The following is a 24,803-nucleotide window of genomic DNA, read 5'->3' on the forward strand; positions in this document are numbered from 1 at the left end:
TGAGATTAATATATTTTTTAAATATAGAAATCTAAAAGTAACTTCTATTGCCATGGCCAACTATGTAAAAATACCCACATAAAGCCAACAAATTAAAAAAACGTAGCATAATAAAGCATATTGGCTACACATGGCCTGTCTGCTAGGAAATTGAAACATTGTATCAACTTGGTACAGCTGGAAACTTGCAACATTTTAGAAAATATTCTGGACCCTCAGTTTCCCTTGCTAGTGAGCTCTGGGCAGACACAGCTGTAGGCTATTTGCACATGGGATAAGAAGTAATTAGGTATTCTATGACATTTCCACTGAATCAGAGCATGACATTTTCCCTTTCACACAGTGGTTATTGAAAGGGAGAGGCGCTACATTGATGAACTACTGTAATTCTCAAGGGATGTAAAAAACAGACTGTTTACATGCTGTTTGATGTGAAGGAAAAAGTGCCACAACTCATTAGATGAACGAGTTAAGACAATCAGTAACACTATCAGATCCTCAAAAAAAGGCCACATTTATAAGCCTACATTTGCACACGGACTAGGTAGCCTAGGCCTCTGGGCATAAAATGTACTTTTTGCTCCACCAGCTACTGTGGCAGGTAGATATAAAAATATACCAACCACTCAGATTTTTACCAACCAAAATATACAGCTCAAAAAAATAAAGGGAACAATTAAACAACACATCCTAGATCTGAATGAAATAATCTTATTAAATACTTTTTTCTTTACATAGTTGAATGTGCTGACAACAAAAATCACACAAAAATAATCAATGGAAATCCAATTTATCAACCCATGGAGGTCTGGATTTGGAGTCACACTCAAAATTAAAGCGGAAAACCACACTACAGGCTGATCTAACTTTGATGTAATGTCCTTAAAACAAGTCAAAATGAGGCTCAGTAGTGTGTGTGGCCTCCACGTGCCTGTATGACCTCCCTACAACGCCTGGGCATGCTCCTGATGAGGTGGCGGATGGTCTCCTGAGGGATCTCCTCCCAGACCTGGACTAAAGCATCCGCCAACTCCTGGACAGTCTGTGGATGGAGCGAGACATGATGTGCTCAATTGGATTCAGGTCTGGGGAACGGGCGGGCCAGTCCATAGCATCAATGCCTTCCTCTTGCAGGAACTGCTGACACACTCCAGCCACATGAGGTCTAGCATTGTCTTGCATTAGGAGGAACCCAGGGCCAACCGCACCAGCATATGGTCTCACAAGGGGTCTGAGGATCTCATCTCGGTACCTAATGGCAGTCAGGCTACCTCTGGCGAGCACATGGAGGGCTGTGCGGCCCCCCAAAGAAATGCCACCCCACACCATGACTGACCCACCGCCAAACCGGTCATGCTGGAGGATGTTGCAAGCAGCAGAACGTTCTCCACGGCATCTCCAGACTCTGTCACGTGCTCAGCGTGAACCTGCTTTCATCTGTGAAGAGCACAGGGCACCAGTGGCGAATTTGCCAATCTTGGTGTTCTCTGGCAAATGCCAAACGTCCTGCACGGTGTTGGGCTGTAAGCACAACCCCCACCTGTGGACGTCGGGCCCTCATACCACCCTCATGGAGTCTGTTTCTGACCGTTTGAGCAGACACATGCACATTTGTGGCCTGATGGAGGTCATTTTGCAGGGCTCTGGCAGTGCTTCTCCTGCTCCTCCTTGCACAAAGGCGGAGGTAGCGGTCCTGCTGCTGGGTTGTTGCCCTCCTACGGCCTCCTCCACGTCTCCTGATGTACTGGCCTGTCTCCTGGTAGCACCTCCATGCTCTGGACACTACGCTGACAGACACAGCAAACCTTGCCACAGCTCGCATTGATGTGCCATCCTGGATGAGCTGCACTACCTGAGCCACTTGTGTGGGTTGTAGACTCCGTCTCATGCTACCACTAGAGTGAAAGCACCGCCAGCATTCAAAAGTGACCAAAACATCAGCCAGGAAGCATAGGAACTGAGAAGTGGTCTGTGGTCCCCACCTGCAGAACCACTCCTTTATTGGGGGTGTCTTGCTAATTGCCTATAATTTCCACCTGTTGTCTATTCCATTTGCACAACAGCATGTGCAATTTATTGTCAATCAGTGTTGCTTCCTAAGTGGACAGTTTGATTTCACAGAAGTGTGATTGACTTGGAGTTACATTGTGTTGTTTAAGTGTTCCCTTTATTTTTTTGAGCAGTGTATATTTCCCCCACTAAAATTACACCAACAAAAGAAAAAGAACAGATGAGCATGCTTTGTAATGTTACTAAAACAAATGTTTTGCCAGTAAGTAGTAAATTGTTTAATTTTGTGATCCGTGTCTTAACCAAAATGTTACATATGACAAAGATTTTTACCTGCCCCTTTAACGGCGGGAGGTTACAGTGGTAGCATGACTGGAGTCATGTTTGTGCCTGCTGTGAGATGGAGTCTGTCTAGTAGAAGCATAGAACAAAACAATGTAAATAGCCAAGATACACAAGGACCAAGTCATGTCTCACTTCAGACTTCGGTTTCAAGAAAATTAGACCAATTTATGCCTGTGCGCAGGTCTACTAAAAATGTATCTTTCACTCAGCTCTTTAAGTGCGCACAGCCCCTGGCCAGGCAGTGTTGCAGCACTATATTGTAGCCTATTTGTAGTGCTGTGTGATTTACCAGCTATGAAACAAAAACGGCAGAAATACTTTAGAAACCGCTATTGCAGGATTTATTTTACTATAAATGTGATCATACTTCACCATTTTTTATTCACAAAATGTGCGTAATGCTCAGAATTTGGTGCCAAACAAACATTGTAGATTAGCAATTATGGGAATTAAGGTTAAATGTACTACAGGTGACATCCCCGCTCCTCCGTAATGGATTAGTACACTGTGACAGGTGTCAATCAAGACATGCCACAAAAAAGAAATTTTACAACTGAGACACTAAATACAAATCGGTAGACCAACAGCCTCATCGACCAAATGGGGTCTGCCTAGGGCTGTTACGGTGACCATATCACCTCCACACTGGTGGTCATGAGTAATGACCGCAGTCAAATTCATGCATAACCACGTGTTCACATGAGAACAGTGTTTTCACGCTAATTGATTGCATTATGGAACCGTCACGCTTATAACCTACTGCCATGTGCGCACTGCTGCACTTATAATGTGAAGAAATAGCCTTAGTTTATCAACTTTTTATTAAAACATTTTTAGGGGGTGATCAGCTTCAATATTGCAAATTGTTGCTTCCATAAATGTAATTGTCTGCATAATTTCCACTCCCCCATACACACTTTAATATAGATTTAAAAGCGTGGATATCTACTGATGCAGGAGCATGCTTTTGTGGCAGTCAATAGCCCGCTGGACTTCGGGAGACCTGCTCCCTGACAGTTTCATTACAATACCTTTATTATTCCGCAAACCCTACCACCCCTCCCCATTTTGGATTAAACTAATAAACAATAACACTTAGGCTTCTACCTTCAGTTTATACACAATAGTTATATTTTGTTTAATACTGGCCTTCCTTTATCTCTGTAACAGTCAGTATATGGTGTGGCCACCAGCTGCATTGGAGTACTGCAGTGCATCTCCTCATGGACTGCACCAGATTTGCCAGTTCTTGCTGTGAGACTTTACCCCACTCTTCCACCAAGGCACCTGCAAGTTCCCGGACATTTCTGGGGGGGGGAAAAATGACACACTGCCGCAGACCATGACAGACCCTCCACCTCGATCCCGCTCCGGAGTACAGGCCTCGATGTAATGCTCATTCCTTCGACGATAAACGCGAATCCGACCATCACCCCTGGTAAGACAAAACCGCGACTCGTCAGTGAAGAGCACTTTTTGCCAGTCCTGTCTGGTACAGCGACGGTGTGTTTGTGCCCATAAACAACGTTGTCTGGTGAGGACCTGCCTTACAACAGGCCTACAAGCCCTCAGTCCAGCCTCTCTCAACCTATTGCACACAGTCTGAGCACTGATGGAGGGATTGTGCGTTCCTGGTGTAACTCGGGCAGTTGTTGCTGCCATCCTGTACCTGTCCCGCAGGTGTGATGTTTGGATGTACCGATCCTGTGCAGGTGTTGTTACATGTGTTCTGCCACGGCGAGGACGATCAGCTGTCCGTTCGGTCTCACAGTACAGACATTGCAATTCATTGCCCTGGCCACATCTGCAGTCCTCATGCCTCCTTGCAGCATGCCTAAGGCACATTCACGCAGATGAGCAGGGCATCTGTGTTTTTCAGAGTCAGTAGAAAGGCCTCTTTAGTGTCCTAAGTTTATAACTGTGACCTTAATTGCCTTCCATCTGTAAGCTGTTAGTGTCTTAACTACTGTTTCACAGGTGCATGTTCATTAATTGTTTATGGTTCATTGAACACGCATGGGGAAACAGTGTTTAAACCCTTTACAATGAAGATCTATGGATTTGGATTTTTACGAATTCTATTTGAAAGACAGGGTCAATTCATAAACCATGTGCCAAGGAATCAGTACATTGAAAATCTCAACTATTTTGCAATTTATATGGCACAGCTGTCAATGTTTTGGTCCTTACATGAAACTGGTATATATTTTTATTCATCACAATTTTCTTTAACCATTTTTTGTCTTTAATGCAGGGCCGACAGCCAAGCTCCTTACTTTTCCCCCTTCTACTTCCCACTTCCATTTTTGTGGTAATGCTGCAAGTTGGTTGTAATTTTGGGTAGAGCAGACAATTCTGTGTCTGTGTTAGCTGCATGTGTCACAACTCCAGCAGTCCTATTTATGACAATTTACAAAAATGACACCTTTAAAACATTTTTTCATAATTTTATATCAATTACTATGAGTTTAACCACTATTTGTTGTATTATTTGTTCTGTCTTTTCAGGTGGATTAAACTGAAATTGCAACCAAATTTCTATGGCTTGTTTAAAAAAAAAAAAACTATTTTTGAGATTACAACAGGTTATTTGAAAATTAAGTAATCTGAATAAAGGGACAAAGGCCATTCTTGAAAATGGGGTGAGACATTCTTACTAATTTACTAGAGAACCATTTTGGATTTAAGTATAACTTTTGTATGGCTGATGCCTTTAGTGAGAGGTCTAATGCTGTAATATTTATTAACATTTTAAGCTAATCATTCTGATCGGTTGCATCAGCCTCAATGCTTTTAAGAGTTGTAGTTGATGCGATTGGTTGTATTAATTTGGGATCTATTGCATCCCACAACTGTCCCAGCGTATGTTTGGAACATACATTCTTTGCACTGAAGGACATATCGGTCAACTTTGGTACTATGGGGGATAGTAGATTGACAGACTAGTGCTTTTGCTGTTTGTTAGGCTTACTCATCTTGTTGGCTGACTAAAAGTAGGCCAAACAGGGACAGTTTTAACATTTCAATACAAGCCTGGGAATTCGATAAGAGGGACACGCGCAGTTGCGTCCCCCATGTGTTGGTCTTTACTTGTAGCCTACTTAGCTGTGAGAAGGACCCAGATCACGTGACAGGTATTTGCTAATAAGAATGGAGATCTGAGAAAGCCATGCGAGTCAGAGGTGCTTTCAGAACACAGCAGCCGGGAATTATAATTATATTCAGCCCAAGGGCACAACAGCCACAAAAGGCATGGATTTTTTAAAAAGGGGCATTACGGCTACACAAGGGGGATGCCGTGGGAAAATGTGAGACCTGGTGAGAATATTATGAAGAACTTGTCAAATTGTGAATGAGAGAGAGACTGATGAAATGTGTGCAGCCTGCTCATGCCTTCCATGCAAAAAAATGTGATCATTAGTCACATCATGCAGCCTTAGAAGATATTAAAAAAAAGATACATATAGCACTTCCTTAGAAATCATTTGGAGAAAATATCCTTTCTATTGTATTTCAGCCATGTTCAATTGTATTCTGACTAAAATGATGCCACTGAATTCTAAGCCAATCTTGTCTGCTAAATGAACTAGTGTAGCCCACTGCCATATCAGGGCCTAACATAAGGACACCTGTGTTTGCTATTCTGTTCTTCTGAAATAGACTACATTTTCTTCATGTTTCTGTAGACCTGTGTAAAATAAAATGGATTTATTGCGGTGTAAGCTATATTAAATGGATGTAAATATTTTAAAAATGGATGTTCCAAAAGGTCTGCATCAATGGCTTGTAGGCTGTGTGTGGAAGCCAGGAGATGCTAAAAGTGTTAAACGGTCAATTACCGTGAGACCGGCAGTTATTTGCTTGACAATCACCGGCTGACAATTATGACCACGACAGCCTTAAGTCAGGCCTAGTCAAATCCACTTCAAATCAGTGTAGATGAAGGGGCGGAGACAGGGTTAAAGAAGGATTTTTAAACCTTGAGAAATTGATTGTGTACGTGTGTGCCATTCAGAGGGTGAATGGGCAAGACAAAAGATTTAAGTGCCTTTGAATGGGGTATGGTAGTAGGTGCCAGGCGCACCAGTTTGTGTTAAGAACTGCAATGCTGCAGGGTTTTTCCACACTCAGTTTCCCCTGTGGATCAAGAATGGTCCACCACCCAAAGAACATCCAGCCAATGGCAGGCCAGTGGTTGAAAACGGGTCATTAATGAAAGAGGACAGAACGGTGACACGAATTGTGCAGCACAATAGATGGGCTACAGTCAACTGACAGTCCAGTACAACATTGGTGCCCAAGACCCATAAAATAACACACAACTCTTGGTACCTTGACATGAATGGCGTATGGTAGCCGACAACCTTACAGAGTTCCACTTCTTTCAGTAAAAAACAAGAAACTATGGTTGCAGTGGGCTAAGGAATGAAAACACTAGAGAATTGGAAAAACATTGCCTGGTCTGATGAATACCGGTTCCTTCTGTTTCACGCTGATTGGACGACTAGGGTATTGAGAAATCCATGAGAACATGTATTCATCATGCCGTGTGTCAACGTCACAGGCTGGTGGTGGTGTTAGATGTGTTTTCATGGCACACATTGTGCCCCTTGGTAAGTGGAGCAATGTTTGCGTGCCACAGGATAGCGGAACATCTTTGCATCATGACAGCAGTGTATCCATCTGGGAATACATTTTTTCAGCAGGGTAACTTCCCCATGCCACAAGGCTAGGATTGTCCAGGAATGGTTCCATGAACATGACAGTGAATTCAGCTTACTGCAGTAGCCTGCCCAGTAACCAGATTGCAACCCAATTGAGCAGCTGTGGGATGAGATGGAACAAGCTATTCAGAGTAGAGATCCACTACCAGCCAACTTGACAACTGCGGAAACATTGGAGTCAACGTGGGCCAGCATGTGAAACGGTTGACACACTGTCGAGTCCATGCCCCGAAGAATTGTTGAGAGCAAAAAAAGGGGGTTAACTCCATCTTAGGAAGGTGTTAATGTTTTGTACACCATGTATATTTAAAGCGGGTGCTTCCACAAGTGTGGTTCTTAAGTTAATTAAGCAACTAACATCTCATAATTCTTATAGTCATGTATAAAAATTCCCAGTTGCCCATTATTTTGGCTGCCATGGCAAGAAGAGATCTGGGACTTCGACTGAGGGGTTTCAAAGGAGCATAGGGGATTTCAAGTGTGTGTCTCACCAGATCACAACACAATTGAACACTTATGGGATACTCTGGAGCAGCCCCTGAGACAGCGTTTTCCACCATCAACAAGACACCAAATGATAACATTTCTCATGGAAGAATGATGTATCCCTCTAGAGTTCCAGACACTTGTAGAATCTGTGCCATTGAAGCTGTGCTATTATTTTGGAAGTTGCCTGTATATGTACTATACAAACAAATGTACAGTATAGGTATGCGTGTCATTCAGGCCTGCATGGCGGCGGTGTGGGATGATGAGTAACAGGGTGAGGCTTCAAGCTAATACAGGGGTGCAAATCCGAGCTAGGTTAGCACACAAGTCCCCACTGTTCCGTGCTGTAACATTCTTAGTAAATGCAAATACACAGCCAGCTAGACGCAACCCAAAGTCCCCCACCACACTTAGACATAATTGCTCTGCTGCTCCAACATCACAGGTGTTACTTCTAGGCAAACTTGGAAATGACTAGCGCCCAGCGCTGAGGCCCAGATGCATCTAAATGACAGGGGCCACAGACTTTTTTAAAGAGGGAAAATTATTTGTAAAATGCAAGCAGCAACAAGAATATTCCAATGTTCATTTAGACAGGTGTTGTTGAGCTGTCAGAGTTCAGTATCTAGGACACAAACACCACAATCTTAGAGAAACTGTGAGCAGGCTGAACTGGCATTAACCTAGAGTCCATGTCCACACCCCCATGGAAATCGAATTAGCATAAGCAAATATGTTTAATCTAGAGATGTTTTTTGCATGGGCTGAGTCTCAAATCGACCGCATCCACCGATGTCAGCCTTCCGCATCTGCAGTGGAAGGTGGCAGAGCTACAGTGGTGTCAGACCAGGAGACATCACGAAAATCGTCTCGTCACGAAAACATTCTTTAGCTTCCGAAACGGTTTGGCCGACAAACTAATAGGACTCAAACACTACGAACTCCACAAGACTCGTCTGAAGCTGGTACCACCACCTGTCTGAACCTTCCTAACAGTTTGGCCTACACACTAATATGACGCCACCATCGAAAGGTAAGATTCTCAAACACGGTTTTCTCTAGGATGCCCACAAGCCTCGTCTGAAGGTAGCTCGGTACAAGTTAAAACAAATAATGGAAGTATATACACAGAAGTACTAGTGTAAAAAAAAAAATCCCTCTGATATAGGAGACCCTTCAAAACATACTTCCTTTTTTATAGATATTTTGACCATCTATGAATATGCTTTTCTATGGGCTAATAGCAGTAAGGCCAAATTCAAACAAATCATTTTTATACTAAAATTCCAAATCAGAGGTAAATTATCCTTGGAATAACCATCTTAAAACAATTCCATATGTTAGTTTAGGGTGGGTTCGTAAATTCAATCTCGAGTGCCGGAGTGTGCTTAGAGTGCGCTCTGGGCGTTCGTAAATTTAGACCGTTGTCAGATTGTCCGTTCGTAAATTCAGAGCGTTTAGAGCGCACACTGGAGTAGGGTTGATCTGAGCTTTCTGACCCCACAACGGCAGTCAAGTACCCAAGCCAACTGGCTAACGTTGACAAGCTTGATAGCTACTTCCAGACACAAAATGAGAACACCTCACTGACCATTTCACTTGCCCTAGCAGAGCTGGTTAGGCTGTTCAGGTTAACCAGACTGCAGCTTTAAAATTGTATTATGCTTTTTTGCCCATGTTTACTGACACCGGCCATTTTCAATGGGTGGGGAGCATTCGTAAATTAATCAGTTATTCTGTGAATTTCCAAACGCACCCTTAGTAGAAACCAGGCCCCTTAGACCTTAGTGGTGAATGAACAGACCCTCTCCTCCTACATAGGAACAGATAAATCAACTATTTTCCTAAATTTGATCCTGGACCTATGCCTGCTGGGGTAGAGGGTAGTTGGGTATGTAAGCTAGTCTGTCTTGTCTAACAGGAGAGCAGTGAGGCAGGGCAAGGGCTGTGTTGGGGTAGTTGGCTGGCAGACAGACCCCTAGTGGCTCCCTGCAGTGTTGGAGAGCAGTGATTCACTGCTCAGCTCTGTTTACCCAAGGTCCCAACACATGTGAAGCCTGCAGGTGGCCATCTATAAATAAACACTGTGTCCCCGCCTTCCTGGGAGCCAAGGGCTCGGTTATGTGAGATGCTGAGCCTCAGCTCCAGTACAACCCTGCCTTACATGCTCCACATGAAGACCTAGCCTTTCACAGTGCCGAGTTGTCAACGGATTGCCTTGTATGTTTATATGAAACTCAATGTCCAGTTGAGGTAGCCTGGATATTACATTAATCTTACATCACAAGAACAAAACAAATACAGGAAAACAGTTATGCTTCCTCACTCAAAGGTTCTGCTGAATGTTATCAACATTCACCACTTCCTGTTAACTGAGGTGACTCTGCATATGTGCACACCAGACACTTACAATGAAATCTTCCTCAGCTGTAGGAGTATGTTACCCTCACACCCGCACAACGTATAATGAAAGTGTGTGTGTGTGTGTAACCCGAAATGACTAAGAGGCAACGGAACTCACGAAGGCAGAGGGGTGAGTCAGTCTGACAGTACAGGATGACAGAGCCAGGCCTAACTGTGGGATGACTATGACTTCACGTAACAGATGCCCTGTTCCCATTGCAGGCATGGGGCCAACCAAAAGTACTGCTGCAGTAATGGGCTACTGGCTGAGCATACTGGTAGTTATCCATGTACACTGGAACTTCACGTAGACATGTTACCATCAGGTGGTGACTGACAACCCTCTTTAAAAGCCTTGTTAATCCACAAAAACCATTGCCGCTCCATAAAACCACTGCATCTAGCCAAACCAGAAAGTTTGGAAGCAGCCTTCTCCCAGAGGAAATGCTAAGACAAAATTATGTATTACCAAAACATGGTACAAGTATTCAAATGAAAAAATGGAAGCATGGAAAGAGGGGAAGTTCAATCTCAACAAAAAGCTGAATGAACGGCACACTCCAGTGTACCCTCTGCCCCAGACAGACACGGTCCCCCACCCTACCCCGCTACCATTTGAAAAGCAAGTGGATTTGAACCATTTTCAACCCCCTTCTCCCCTCTTATTTTACACGGTGTCCTGCAAACAAAGCCTCTTTTCAGGCCGGGGGGACTCGAGAGGACTGGCCCTTCACAGCAGCTCCTCTGGTCTCATCCTCAGGGCTATAATTAATGAAACTGCGGCGGGAGAGGCTGTGTAAAGCAGGGGGCCATCATCGCTGGCACATACCGGTCCTCGCCAAATACAGCCAGACACACAGCCTGAGGAACATTGACACAAACAAACAGGATGTTTACCTTTCCTGGCTGTTCTTTGAGCTGGTTATATTATGCCACCTTGACCCTGGAAGTGGCTGTGAATGAAAGCTCTGCCAATATGAATGTTAATGTTATGGGACTCACGGAGCAGCCGACATGATTTAGCAGCTTTCCCCCTCATTCCCCTCTCTCATTAGCGTTCCAGTGAACTCTGAAAAGGTTCACACCCAGAACCAGCCATAACTCATCACGGAAAAACACCATCTTTTCTAACCCTCTGATCTCTCAAATTGATCGGACCAATTACTGATCCCTCCTCTCCCACTACAAGCATCTGAAATGAGCCAGGGAGGAAAGACAGGCATCTGATGGAGATATACCACAATAAGAAGAAATCAGCTGCTTCTTCAAAACTCTCTAGCTTTATCAAATATTACAGACTGAGGGTTAAAGACATTCAAGAGACAGAAGTCAAAGAACAATCCAATGGCCACAAACCTTTCTGTAACCACTCACTGGATTGCTAGGACCCACCTTCCTTCTCTACATGCTACTGTTCAGGCAGCCCACCTAGCTTATCTAGTCCTAAACAGTACTGAGACATAAGGCCTACCTAGCTTATCCAAACCAATAAATTAGACACGTTAGCAAGATCTGAGGCACCGCTCCAGTTTAACTTCTGGAGACCACTGACATGATAACAAATAGATTCATCTACACAGTAAACACCACAAGGCAAGACATGAACTGTTTGAAAAGCGTTACCTCCGACATTGAGGCTGCTCCAATGTGACCCACATTAGTAAGCTTTCGTTTGGTGGAGAAACGTTGGACCAGCAGAGCTAAATGTCTGGAATGCATACAATGCTGCTTGTAATAAGAATGCTACTGCAGAATGTATGGGTGAATTGTACAGGCTATTGCTGCTAGAACTGGAAAAGTGATGGGCTGGTCTGGGTCCTTGTCTCTCAGATAGAAGCTTTCCTTTCCTGTCTGTCCACCCTGGGAGGGGAACCACTACTCCAGGGCTACGAGTACAGCCGTGCTCTTCCTGCTCAGCGCAGCCACGCTAAAATTACAGGAAAATCTAATCCTGCCAGTCACCTGCAGACAACAAATACAGCTCACTGCAGCGACAGAGGCAATTTAGTCAGTGCCTGGTTATATACACACACAGGACACAGTCACTGAGTTAATCATTCTTTACCGATAGGAAAATGTAGACGGTGGTGCAAACTCAACATGTAATTTGAAGACAGTGATCCCAATTTCACTCGGACACATAAAAAATTAAAAAAGGTTTATAAAAACTACGAATGCACTTACCCCTTGGCTTCCAGTAAATCGGATCAGCGGTTGTGAAGACAGGCCCTGAGAGAGATGGACGAGGACAAATTAATACAGTCACATTGAAAAATGTGATGATACTGAACAAGTAAATTTAGTGGGTGAAACTTCAGAAATCCTGCTTGGTGGGGAAATGTAGTGGACTGTTCACTAAGGCCCATTCAAGTGAAAGGCACACTGAACAAAGCACTGTGCAATAGAGAAATCTAACCATCTTAAAAATTACCATCGTATTACCCTTGTTATGAATCTTCAAAAAGTCTAGGCATACAAAAAGAGTAATCTTGCTAATGTCCTTTGAACATTATGATAGAACTAATATGTCAAGCAGCAACAGGTGAGGAAGTTGTCCCTTTATTTCCCATGTGCATACTAACTCACAGTGGATCACTCAGCATGAGCTTTCAAAAATGTCATTTTTGGATTTGGGGTAACAACAGTCTGTATTTCACATCAAGCACTCAGATTAGTTTATTTTGGACCTGCCCCTGTGCAGTGGAAATTGCCTCGCAATGCCGCTCCAAACGCGAAACATTAAGGCCTTGCTATCGCTCAACCCATTAAACCATCCCTTTAGAGGGTGACAGGATTGAAATGCAAAGCAAGCAGCAGGCTATCAACTTCAATCAGCAGAGCTTCCTTCCTCCTTTTCATGTGTTCACCTACATAGACACACGAGCAGAGAGATACACAGGCAAATTCATCAGATAATCTGTACGCATAAAAAGCAGCTTGCCAGTCATTTGTTTTTCATCACACAGGCTATTCATTACAACAGCCAGCCAATCAGTATAGTGTTCAAGGTGCTGACAATTTTCAAAATATTTTCAGCTGTTAGCAGCCCCCAGATGGGGCTGATAAATTAAGTTACGGGGTACAAACACGGTCAATAAATCCTCTAGATTTTCGCAAAGCACACCCATAAAAATCAGATGAGCATAGCCTGATGACCATAGGCTTGGCCAGTATACCGAGGTATTTGGAAAAAGCCACGGGGTGGTTTTGCAATACCGCCAAAACTATGTTTGATGTTTTTAAAATCCATTTGAATATTTGTAGCTACTTTAAAACCTGCAGTCAACTTGTGCAATACATTAGGAGATAAAGAACATTGCGTTCTTCATTTCATCTGTCACATTATGTTCAGTAGCTAACGCTAGTCCCCAGTCACTATGTTTACAAGCACACAATGACAAGATACCGGAGCCTTATGAGTCACACTGTTATGCAGCATGCGCCAGGTGATCTAATTACAGTATGGAATTCACAATTAAAATGTTTACCAACTAGATCTCTTATAAATATTACGTTTATGTTCTAAATGCTCTGCAGTTGTGCATTTGGTTTGCTAATTTAGCAGCTAGTTATCTAGCTAAGTGGTTTGCTTCTTCCAAAAATCAAGCATTCGCTTGCTAACAGCAGAGAATCCCCTCCTGGAACAAGAGCCTTGCTGGTTAAGTAGCGTTTGAGTTCAATTTTATCGTTTAGGTCAGAAACGTACAAAATGTTGGCAATGTGCTCATTAGCATTTAGTTAGCGTTGTCTAACGATTCCTTATTAGCGGTATTGCCAAAGTGGGGTACGCACAATGCTGTTGGGGTACCCAAATAAAAATGTGATAGATATATATTAGAGGTCGACCGATTAATCGGAATGGCCGATTAATTAGGGCCGATTTCACGTTTTCATAACAAATCGGTAATCGGTATTTTTGGCCACCGATTTGCCAATTTTTATTTCGTATTTTTTTGATTTTTTGTTAACCCTTTATTTAACTAGGCAAGTCAGTTAAAGAACACATTCTTATTTTCAATGACGGCCTAGGAACGGTGGGTTAACTGCCTTGTTCAGGGGCAGAACGACAGATTTTTACTTTGTCAGCTTGGGGATGCAACCTTACGTTAACTAGCCCAACGCTCTAACCACCTGCTTTACGTTGCCACGGTAATTTGCTAGCTAGCATTAAACTTATCTTATAAAAAAACAATAATAAACACTAGTTAAGGCAGTCATGCGTGTTTGTTTACAAAGAAGCAAAATTAGCAAAATGGGAGCTTTGTGAGGTGAGTCACTCCTGCAGGGTAACTCAAGTTACACTTGAAATTCAATACTAATGTTTCCCAACATACATATTCTATCTTACGTTAATATGTGCCAAATACATTCTCTTCAGCTGGGGTTTTCTAACTTTAGCTAAGGGGCTAAGCTTACCAAGAAGTTTTATCTTGCAAGTTAACAGTAGCAGAGAATCCCCTCCTGGATTAAGATCCCTGCTGTCTAATATTTGTTTTGTGTGTGCTGCAAACTGCATTTTGAGATACTTGCATAACATTGAGCTGGGTTGCCTGTCCTAGTAGTAAACGAATGCATGTGTTCGTTAGCATTTACATAGCATCCGCTATGAGAATTCCTTTATACTTGTTAGCATTCTGGTAAGTGATGTTTTATGGCCTTTTTTTTTTTTTTTTTACACTTTGTAAAAAAATAATAGCGCCCCTTGTGTGCACTACCGGTAAAACCGTATATCCCGGGATGGCACCGGCACGGTATGAACATCTAGAAATCACCCAACCCTAGATCACAATGTACCCAACAGCACAGCCAAATTATATCAAATGCATCATGACATAGGCAGACTAAACAAACCAACATCAGTTGTGTGAATAGGCATGAGAAATACTTCAAAGGCTTAATAGAACAATAAACAAAAAGTTGATCAAACTCTAATGTTATGAGCAAAATAACTTCGGTAAACAAGTTGTACACAAACTTCCATCCATAGCATGTGGGGTTTTGGAGCCCCATCAGGGTAATCATCCGTTCAACCTACAACAAAGCCTGACCGTGTCCGAATGTGTGAGAGAAAAATAAGACTGAAGAACAATTTCTCCCTTTCACCTTAGGTAAAGCTTTAAACCTATTACACAATGGTGTACACTGCTACTGCTAAAAAAGCCATGGTAGCAGCACAGCAGACAGCTGGGCACATGTCAGTGTATAGCCTACTCTATCCAAGTCAAGCAGACCTAGCCATAAACATATACCACAACTGAGGAAACTTTTGGTTGCATGAGACTTAAGAGCATAACATGATTTTCTTGATGGGAGAAAGCACAAAAAATAATTCCACTAAGCAGTGCCAAGCTTCAATAAATTAGCCTGCCTATGTAATGAACAAAGGAACAATATTCGGAGGGAAAATGCTTGACGACAACTGACAAGCAAGAGGAAGTCCATCTGGTTTCCTTCCTCATTGACACGTCTGGAACTCACGTGAACCACAAAGCGAGGCTAGCCTGCCCAAAACAGCCTTTGGAAAGAGCAGGGTCGTGCTGCCACTGAGGGGATGCTGGCACTGCAGAACACCCAACCACTGACAGAGCCCTACAAAATGTGTTTTATTATGCATCTGTCCTATATCTGAGAGATATGATCAGTTAATTTTTTACATGCATTTATGCCCTTATTTTAGGCACTAATCTTTATTTATGCTTAAATGTAAAATTGGTATCGGGAAGCTTCAGACGAGTCTTGAGGAGGCCCTAGAGCAAAACAGAACACCATCGTGTTCGTGAGAATCTCATCTTTCAATCGAGTGTAGTTTGTAGGCCAAACCGTTTGGACGCTACATCCGATTTTGTGAGAAGACCGATTTTCGGGATGTCTCATGGTTTAACAAACACCGCTCTAGCTCTGCCACCTTCACCGCAGATTTTTTACATTTTAGTCATTTTAGCAGACGCTCTTATCCAGAGCGACTTACAGTAGTGAATGCATACATTTCAATTCATACATTTTTTTCCCCCCTCGTACTGGCCCCCCGTGGGAATTGAACCCACAACCCTGGCGTTGCAAACACCATGCTCTACCAACTGAGCCAGAGGGAGGCAATATCGGCAGATGGAGCAATATCGGCAGATGGAGACGCAGCTTAAACAGACGCTTTTTGATGTGGATTTTTGAAAATGTTAATTTGATTTTACACAGGGGTGTGACAATTGTAGTCTAAGGGTTAATGCAAGTGAGTACTAGCAAGAGACCATTGGTTAGCGATGTTTCTGTAGCGCTCCTGTGATGGCAGAGTTACACCTGCTTAAATTTGGCACTTGTGACAAATAAAATTCAATTTGCAAAACAAATGGACACTGGATTTATGTCAATAGTCATGATATCATTCTGCCAGGTGGGCATAGGTTACTTTGAAGTTAAAATGTAATTAAGAATGCGTTTGGGAAAGCCTTTCCGTCTACCAGAAGGTTATCATTAGCATCGCTAACGGCTACACAAAGGTTTCAGAAAGTGGCTAGAAAATATGAATCACTGATGCCTTTTGTCATGATTAAGTTCAATACATTTAGTCGATTTCCTACTAAGTTCCATACATTATTTTATATTGTCGAATTCTGTTTTAATGTCTGGATTCCGTGATTGGGTCCATGTTCTCCGTAATGCAGATTTTATAGGGCCCGACTGAACACAGCCACAGAGCTCACTCACACCAGCAGCTGAGAACATAGCACTTTGAACAGGGTAGACCCTGGCATGCGTACTTTCCCATTAGTCATATAATTATGTTTTTTAGTGTTCTCAAATCATGGGTGACTTTTCACACATCAAAAAGGTAATATGCATGTGTTCAGGTTCTTCCTTTACCACATCCTTATGAGAATGAGGTGCAAATTGGGCATAAAGACAACGCACAAGGAATGTATTAAAACCAACACTCGTGGTCAGATTTGAGTGAATGATTTGGAATGTGTGATTTAAAGTGCGAATTTAAATTTCACAAGTAACTGAATACCAAACAGTCATTGAAACATGCACTTCACATTTCTAACCAACAGAATAGAGATGTTCTGCAATACAACCCCTCCCTTTCCTGTGAAGAGCTCCCCTCTTGTTTTACCTAGACAGTCCAACTAGCCAGCCAGACCTTTAATGGAGCCTGCACATTCAGTCCCCCCCCTGCAATGTAAAACAGAGCACCGAATTTAGCTCCCCCATCCCCCTCCACTGACAGAGTGCAACACTCAGCCTGTTCATTTGAATGGGCTGCTGACATGTCACTATTCTCTGGGACTGGAGCCCAGAATGTTCTACAGAGCTAACCTTAGGACAGAATGTGGCCCCTGACTAGGTCTGGGACGATAGCAGTATTGCAATACTCGTTAGTGTTGCGGCAAGGAAACAAAAAACAAAGCAGATTGAACTTCTTTAGGAAAAACAGCCCTAATGCTGGAAACAAAGATTACATGTGACAAGATTACATTTACTTTCCAAGCTATATCACACAATATTTTACATACAGCAGGTTTTAAAGAACCAAAGAGTTGCCTGCTTTGTGTTTTCATTTTTGCCATGGAAAGAAATATTGCAATACAGGTAAAGTCACATGCCTAATTCTGACCGTGACTCAATGACAGGGTCATGGAAGTTCACACAATACCAGAGAATGGCCACCAGCTGGTGTCATGCAACAAAGTAAGAGACAAATCTGATTGAGTCTAGGCCCAAGATTTCTACTCTCTGGGGAGTACCTTTGTAAGACAAAGACTGATAACACAAGGCTAGAATAGAGAGTTGAGCGATGGTGATCCTTCAACATTCACTTGTTGTTGGCAGTTTAATGAGTGGTTTGGACACTGGGAAGTTATTGACCTGCAGACTAGTTGGCAAAGTGTCAGCTGTCTGAGTCGTGTTAACTGCATGCGAAGAGAAGACATATGCACAGACCCATTCCTGCCAAAGCACAAAGTTTTCACTGGTGCTTTCCCCTTTTAACATTAGGGCTACATTCTATTTGGATTACAGTCCTGCAATAGAAGAGACAATAATAGTTAGTCTTAATCCCCATCCACATGAACCTGCCTGTAACAAGACTAGCCTATGACTAGAATGTCATGTGTCAGGGTCAGTAGGAGGGCTACTCCTAAAACATTGCAGGCCTCAATGTTCACCAAATAAACATCCCTATAGATAACAGTGCAGTGGTGTATTTCCCCCATCTCTCTGGGGAGATATTTGCACTACTATAAAACACTGGTTTAAAGTTTAAACTCAATGTAAAACACTCACAAATCAATGAGGGTCATTGTGTTGGCTTATTTGGAACCACGTCAAAGGGGTCTCAACAGTTCTTCGAAGCAAAAATGTACTAAGTTACATAAAACTGCTTAATGTATTAAACCACATAGGCATAAAAACAGCTTAAATGAATGATTGACAGAAGACGCTGTTCCCACAGAGATATAATAAGAAATGTTCTCATGTACCAGTGACGTTTGAAAATAGTGACGACATAACACCATTGTTCCACACTTGAAAACGAAATCAAAATACAAGGTTAGGCTAGTTTGCTCAGTTCCTCTACAGACAGCTGTTGCAATCAAATTCCGTAGAAAGAAAAATTCAGTCGGAAAGTGAAGGTGACATTTCTATGAAGCTTCTACAAATGGCAGAAATTGGAACTTGAGATACATACACCTTACTAGAACTTTGAAAAATCTCAATGCATTAAAAATGAACTCTTGGCTAGGAGTTCCAGTTGTAGGTTGAAGTGGAGAAGACTATTCAAAATGCGACAGACTGAACACATTCCTCTGCAACTGGATCCGAGACTTCCTGACAGGTTGCCGCCGGTGGTGAGGGTTGGCAACACCTCCGCAACACTGACCCTCAACACGGGGGCCCCTCAGGGGTGTGTGCTTATCAGCACAAGACAAAGCAAATTACCCACATAATACCATCCAATTATGGGACATTAACCTGTGACAAAGGAACTAAAAGTAATGACAGATGCTGTTATGAGGATCAGGATCCTCCTGAATTGTCCAGGACTCATCTGTGAGGTCAGAGGGCAGTGGAACAGAGCAGCTCCCCACGTGGGCCCAGGGCCTCAGACATGGTCTAAAGATCCAACAGCACCAGACCAGCTGTCAGCAGGACAGGACATTATCTGGGGCAACTCCCAACACTTAACTACTGGGTCATTTGTCCATGAGCTCTTTCACAATGCAATGACTAGACACGAGACGTAGCAAGAACGCAGGTTAGGTCTGCTCTGTACACTGACACCAGGCCGTCCAGTGTGACTAGCCCACGGGAGTCATATGGCTGTGGTTATGGTCTCGCTAGTGCCCCATTCGTTCTGTTCAAACTGGAGAGTCAGCATTCCTTAAATATCCATGGCACCAGGGCTGGCTGACCAACACGAAGCAACAAAATCCAGACCAGTCGCTGTTACTTACCATAGGGTCGGAAACCTTCCCTGTATCATCCCAGATAGCATGAGACAAACTTTCAAAGTGCGTTCTTTGTCAAATAACAAAATTACATGAGTTTCAGACAACACAAAATATGGACTACTGTTTAACAAATGGGCAACAAGCAGTAAGAAAGTACATTCTATTTTGGCTTATTTCAACTGACGGATTGCACGATTGGGTGGAAACGTGTCTTTATGAGGCTGGAATACACTGTTTCCAGTGACAGCCAATCGAAGGCCTTCACCGGAGGCAACAAACGTGCATACTGAGTGAGGCAGCAGGTAGCCTAGTGGTTAGAGCGTTGGGCCAGTAACCAAAAGCTTGCTGGATCGAATCCCCGAGCTGACAAGGCAGAAATCTGTCGTTCCGCCCACTGTGCCCCGGTAGGTCGTCATGGTAAATAAGAATGTTCTTAACCGACTTGACTAGTTAAATTAAGGATAGAGGACAGCTCATTAAAGCTCAACCAGTCCCTTGTCTCTAGTGTCAAGGGGAAAAGTCAACCCAGAGCATTAACATCTCTCCTTGTGCCCGCCAGCAAACTAAAAGGCCTGAAAAGGCTCTCCAATGACAGGATATGAGGCATGTCTCCTCTGCTAGTTTGTGAAGCTACTTGTAGCAAACATCTCTGTAAGCTTACTAGCAAGACTGGATCACATGTGAGAAACATGTTTTTACTTAGCTTATCAATGAAAAACTGGTTAGAAATTATAAACTTCTCTTCATCCTTTTATCATACATAGAGCTCAATGCTGTGTAATGAACGTAATGTAAAAATTCATTCTGCCTGCCAAGAATAACTTGGCCATTACCTCACCAATTGAAACCAAAAGGCTTTGGGCCAAATCATTGTCAATCATCCCACAGAGGGACACCAAAAGTTCAACGCAATTTCTATTTATTTTGCTGAAATAGCCTATTGTAGGTGCCATCTTGAAGGTTTTAGCATGATTTCATACACTGGTTGCTTTTCTAAAAAAGGTTACTGCTTTAGTAACTGGAGGCATCTGGCGGCAAAATATACTGTGATGAAAACCAGCAGCCGGTTGAATAAACACTGCCTATCAAAAAACAAAAGACGGTACAGCAATAGAATGTTCTGAAAAGGTCTTGGACGGTACTCAATTCTGTACAACCTGCGCTTGTCTGACAATTGGGGGATATGTAAGGTAGAGGATGACTGCGACATAAGAGGCCAAGTTTTAACACTTTGCAGTCCATTTATATCAAAGCTTCAAAGGATAAAAAATAATCGCATTAAGCCTCATTTTTCCTTGTGTGTTAGTCTCCAGATTGGCAATCCCCAGAATGGAGCTCGAGTTCACTCTGTACAACCACTCAGATGTACAAGCAGAGGAACGTGCTGACGTTGGCACTGCTCAAATCAGACATGGATAACAGTCTGCCATGCTACCTGAGGACTATTGCACAACGCTCTAAATGCTGTATAATAGGATTGGGAGGTATACCGTATTCCCGGGGTATTTGGAAAATAACAGGTTTTTCAATGCCGTTTAAACTATTTGCTTTTTTGTATTATAAAATTGAGTATTTGTATCTACTTTAAGTAAATACCTGCAGTCAACTTGTGCAATACATTAGAAGATAAAGATCACATTCCTCACTTCATCGGTAACTACTTTTCTTTATGAAGCTTACCGGTAGTCCCGAGTCATGTGGTGTTTGTTTACAAGCACATAATGACAAGAGGTGATCTAGTATGGAATTCACAACTAAATATTTGCCAGCCAGTTTGCTAATTTAGTAGCTAGTTAGACATCTTGCTAAAGTGGTTAGTTTATCCAAAATCAGTGTCTGCTTGGTAACAGAGAATCCGCTCCTAGGTCAAGAGCCGTGCTGTCTGTTTTGAGCGAGTAGCAAACTGAGTAGCATTTAAGTTACTTGTACAGTTTAGGTCAGAGACTGTATAAAATGTTTGCAATGTGCTTGTTCGCATTCTCTGATTTTACATGTAGTTGTTAGCATTGCTAACTTCCGGATTACAGAGCCTCAGTGAGGTTTAAAAACAGTGCCCCTTGTTAGGCTTGGTCGGTATACCGGTGTATATGGAAATACCATTTAAACTAGTTCAATACATTTTTATATTTGTAGCTACTTTTAAGTAAATACCTTCAGTCAACTTGTGCAATACGTTTGCCAATATAATCCTCCAACTACCGGCTTCTAGGGCATTATCACTTAAATAGCACAACAGGAGAAAGCAGGAGCAGGGATTCCAGCTGTGTATTGACAGGGGTCCCGTTTTATATTGAAAGCCAACAGCGTTTCTTGCTTCAAGAGTGATCAAGGATATACAACAATAGTTTTCCATCACAGAAAATGCATTAGAGCAACACATTTATCTGTTATCAGATGACAACAGTAGTGCAACGCTATTTGGCTGGTAGCCACAGATAAATGAGCTTACAATGAAAAAGCAACAACAAAAAAAGCACAGCCATCATATTTGTAATGTTTATCATAGAAAGATTGCAGCCAGCTACATTTCATGTTTTGCTTAAAGTTACACTTGCATTTTATCTGAGAAAAGAAGTTAGAGTGCTGTCTGCTGATACATGAGAATTCGCAAACGGCATTCTGAGTGCTGAAGTGCAACTGAAGCGCAAAATTAGTCTGATGCCGAGCAGAAATTACAATAAGCATTTTAAATCTGCGTTTATAAAAACGCAACTAGATATTTTATGCATTCTTTTTATCCTGCGTGAAAACCACGAGCCCTAAGTTTAACTTGCAAGTACATGGCTGAATTAAAGTGATGGGGCATAATATGTTAGCTTTCTGCCGTGTTTGAGAAGTCAAAGCCCATTGGATGAGTTGTGTACAGCTGCCGCCATCTTAATTTCCTTACATTTCTTCTCCTCTCCGTTCTCGGCTTGTTGCCCTAGCGACGCCAGACTCCACACAGACAGCGTGAAGTCTACACATTCTGTTCGAGCCAGTACTAGTCTTCCTTCAGACAAGCAATTGTCAAAACTGTTCATTTGCAATGTTTCTCATTCACATTGCTTGTCAACGTCCCAACTCACCAAAAATGACATTTGGTTGCTCCTACCTATACATGCATAACTTTGTGGAGCGGGATTGCCTGTCTCGGCAATTCATTTATTTTCATTTGCGCTAGTTAGCATATTTAGCTAGCAGCCGCCATTGAAGATGCACTAATACTTGTGCTAATTTAGTTAGCATTCTGGTAAGAAGGCCATTTTTTGGCACCGCCTTGTGTTCATTGCCGGTGTAATCAAATATCCTGGTATGGCACAAGGTCAGTAAGACAATCTGGATACCGCCCAAGCCTACTGTATAATACCATTCTCAGAGGAGGACTAGACTTAGAAAAGGAAATCATTTATTATTGGATGGTGAAACAGGATGTGTTAAAACAATACTTTCTATATACCATCTCATAGGTTTTCCTCCTGGTCAACATGGGGCCAGAGGCCTAAATGAACTGGCAGTGCTTAACTCTATTCCATCTACAACCAATATTTCATTTCACAAAGCAAGAAAAGATTAGTCATTCTGCTGTGTGTTTGGAATACACAGAAGTCCCCAGACAGAGGAAAAACAGGACCAGCCAGTCCTTGGGAACACACTTCACAGCTGTTTTTTTAATTTAACTAGGCAAGTCAGTTAAGAACAAATTCTTATTTACAATGACGGCCTACACCGGGCAAACCCGGACGACGCTGGGCCAATTGTGCGCTGCCCTACGGGACTCCCAATCACAGCGGTTGTGATACAGCCTGGAATCAAACGAGGGTGTCTGTAGTGACAGTGCTTTAGACCGCTGCACCACTCGGGAGTCCTGGAGCACAAGGCATTGTCATCTTAGCTTCCCTCCCTTCTTTGCAGTGTCTGAGCTTTCTCAAGATGTAGCTTACTTTGTCTGTGGCCAGCTGACTACAGGGCTGAGGGAAAACACCCTCTTAATGATGCAGGATTTACCTTTACACCACAGAGTCAGCTTCTAAAACACTGTGCACATTACCCAGAGGGGTCAAAAGGGTATCAATGGCTCCCTCAGACGTAAACGCTGTCGAGCTAGGCCAACCTGTCACTTACGGCATCGGCATGCTTTAGTTTGGCTAGCAGAAGACACGAACGAGTGTGCTTGCATACTCATTTAAGACGTTTGATTAAAAAAACATTTTAAAGTAGATAAACGCAACAAACAGAAACGGCCCTTTTTCAGGACCCTATCTTTCAAAGATAACTCATAAAAATTCAAATAACTTCAGAGCTTCATCGTAAAGGGTTTAAACAATGTTTCCCATGCTTGTTCAATGAACCATAAACAATTAATGAACATGCACCTGTGGAACGTCGTTAAGACACTAACAGCTTACAGATGGAAGGCAATTAAGGTCACAGTTATGAAACCTTAGGACACTAAAGAGGCCTTTCTACTGACTCTGAAAAACATCAAAAGAGATATGCCCAGGGTCCCTGCTCATCTGTGTGAACGTGCCTTAGGCATGCTGCAAGGAGGCATGGGGACTGCAGATGTGGCCAAGGCAATAAATTGCAATGTCCGTACTGTGAGACACCTAAGACAGCGCTACAGGGAGACAACACGGAAAGCTGATGGTCCTCGCAGTGGCAGACCACGTGTAACACCTGCACAGGGTTAGTACATCTGAACATCACACCTGCGGGACAAGTACAAGATGGCAACAACAACTGCACGAGTTACACCAGGAACGTACAATCCCTCCATCAGTGCTCAGACTGTCCACAATAGGCTGAGAGAGGCTGGACAGAGGGCTTGTAGGTCTGTTGTAAGGCAAGTCCTCACCAGTCATCACCGGCAACAATGTCACCTATGGGCACAAACCCACCGTCGCTGGACCAGACAAGACTGGCAAAAAGTGCTCTTCACTGACGAGTTGCGGTTGTGTCTCACCAGGGGTGATGGTCAGATTCGCGTTCATCGAAGGAATGAGTGTTACACCGAGGCCTGTACTCTGGATGCCTGATCAATTTGGAGGTGGAGGGTCCGTCGTGGTCTGTGGGCGGTGTGTCACAGCATCATCGGACTGAGCTTGTTGTCATTGCAGGCAATCTCAACGCTGTGCGTTACAGGCAAGACATCCTCCTCCCTCATGTGGTACCCTTCCTGCAGGCTCATCCTGACATGACGCTCCAGCATGACAATGCAAGACAGGAATGTCAGTATTCTGCCATGGCCAGCGAAGAGCTCGGATCTCAATCCCATTGAGCATGTCTGGGACCTGTTGGATTGGAGGGTGAGGGCTAGGGCCACTCCCCCCAGAAATGTCCGGGAACTTGCAGGTGCCTTGGTGGAAGAGTGGGGTAACATCTCACAGCAAGAACTGGCAAA

The 24,803-nt window shown here is 43.1% G+C and overlaps 1 protein-coding gene across 1 annotated transcript in view; it reads right to left on the reverse strand.

Annotated features, from left to right (window-relative positions):
* Window positions 1-24,803, reverse strand: part of LOC115158264 (RNA polymerase II elongation factor ELL) — a 44,218-nt gene that overhangs the window by 14,598 nt on the left and 4,817 nt on the right. Inside the window, exon 2 of the mRNA XM_029707000.1 lies at window positions 12,156-12,200. Coding sequence (XP_029562860.1) covers window positions 12,156-12,200 — 45 coding nt within the window. The remainder of the gene's footprint in view (window positions 1-12,155; window positions 12,201-24,803) is intronic.

The sequence above is a fragment of the Salmo trutta genome, chromosome 22 (genome assembly GCF_901001165.1).
Source record: "Salmo trutta chromosome 22, fSalTru1.1, whole genome shotgun sequence".
NCBI classification, from domain to species: Eukaryota; Metazoa; Chordata; class Actinopteri; order Salmoniformes; family Salmonidae; genus Salmo; species Salmo trutta.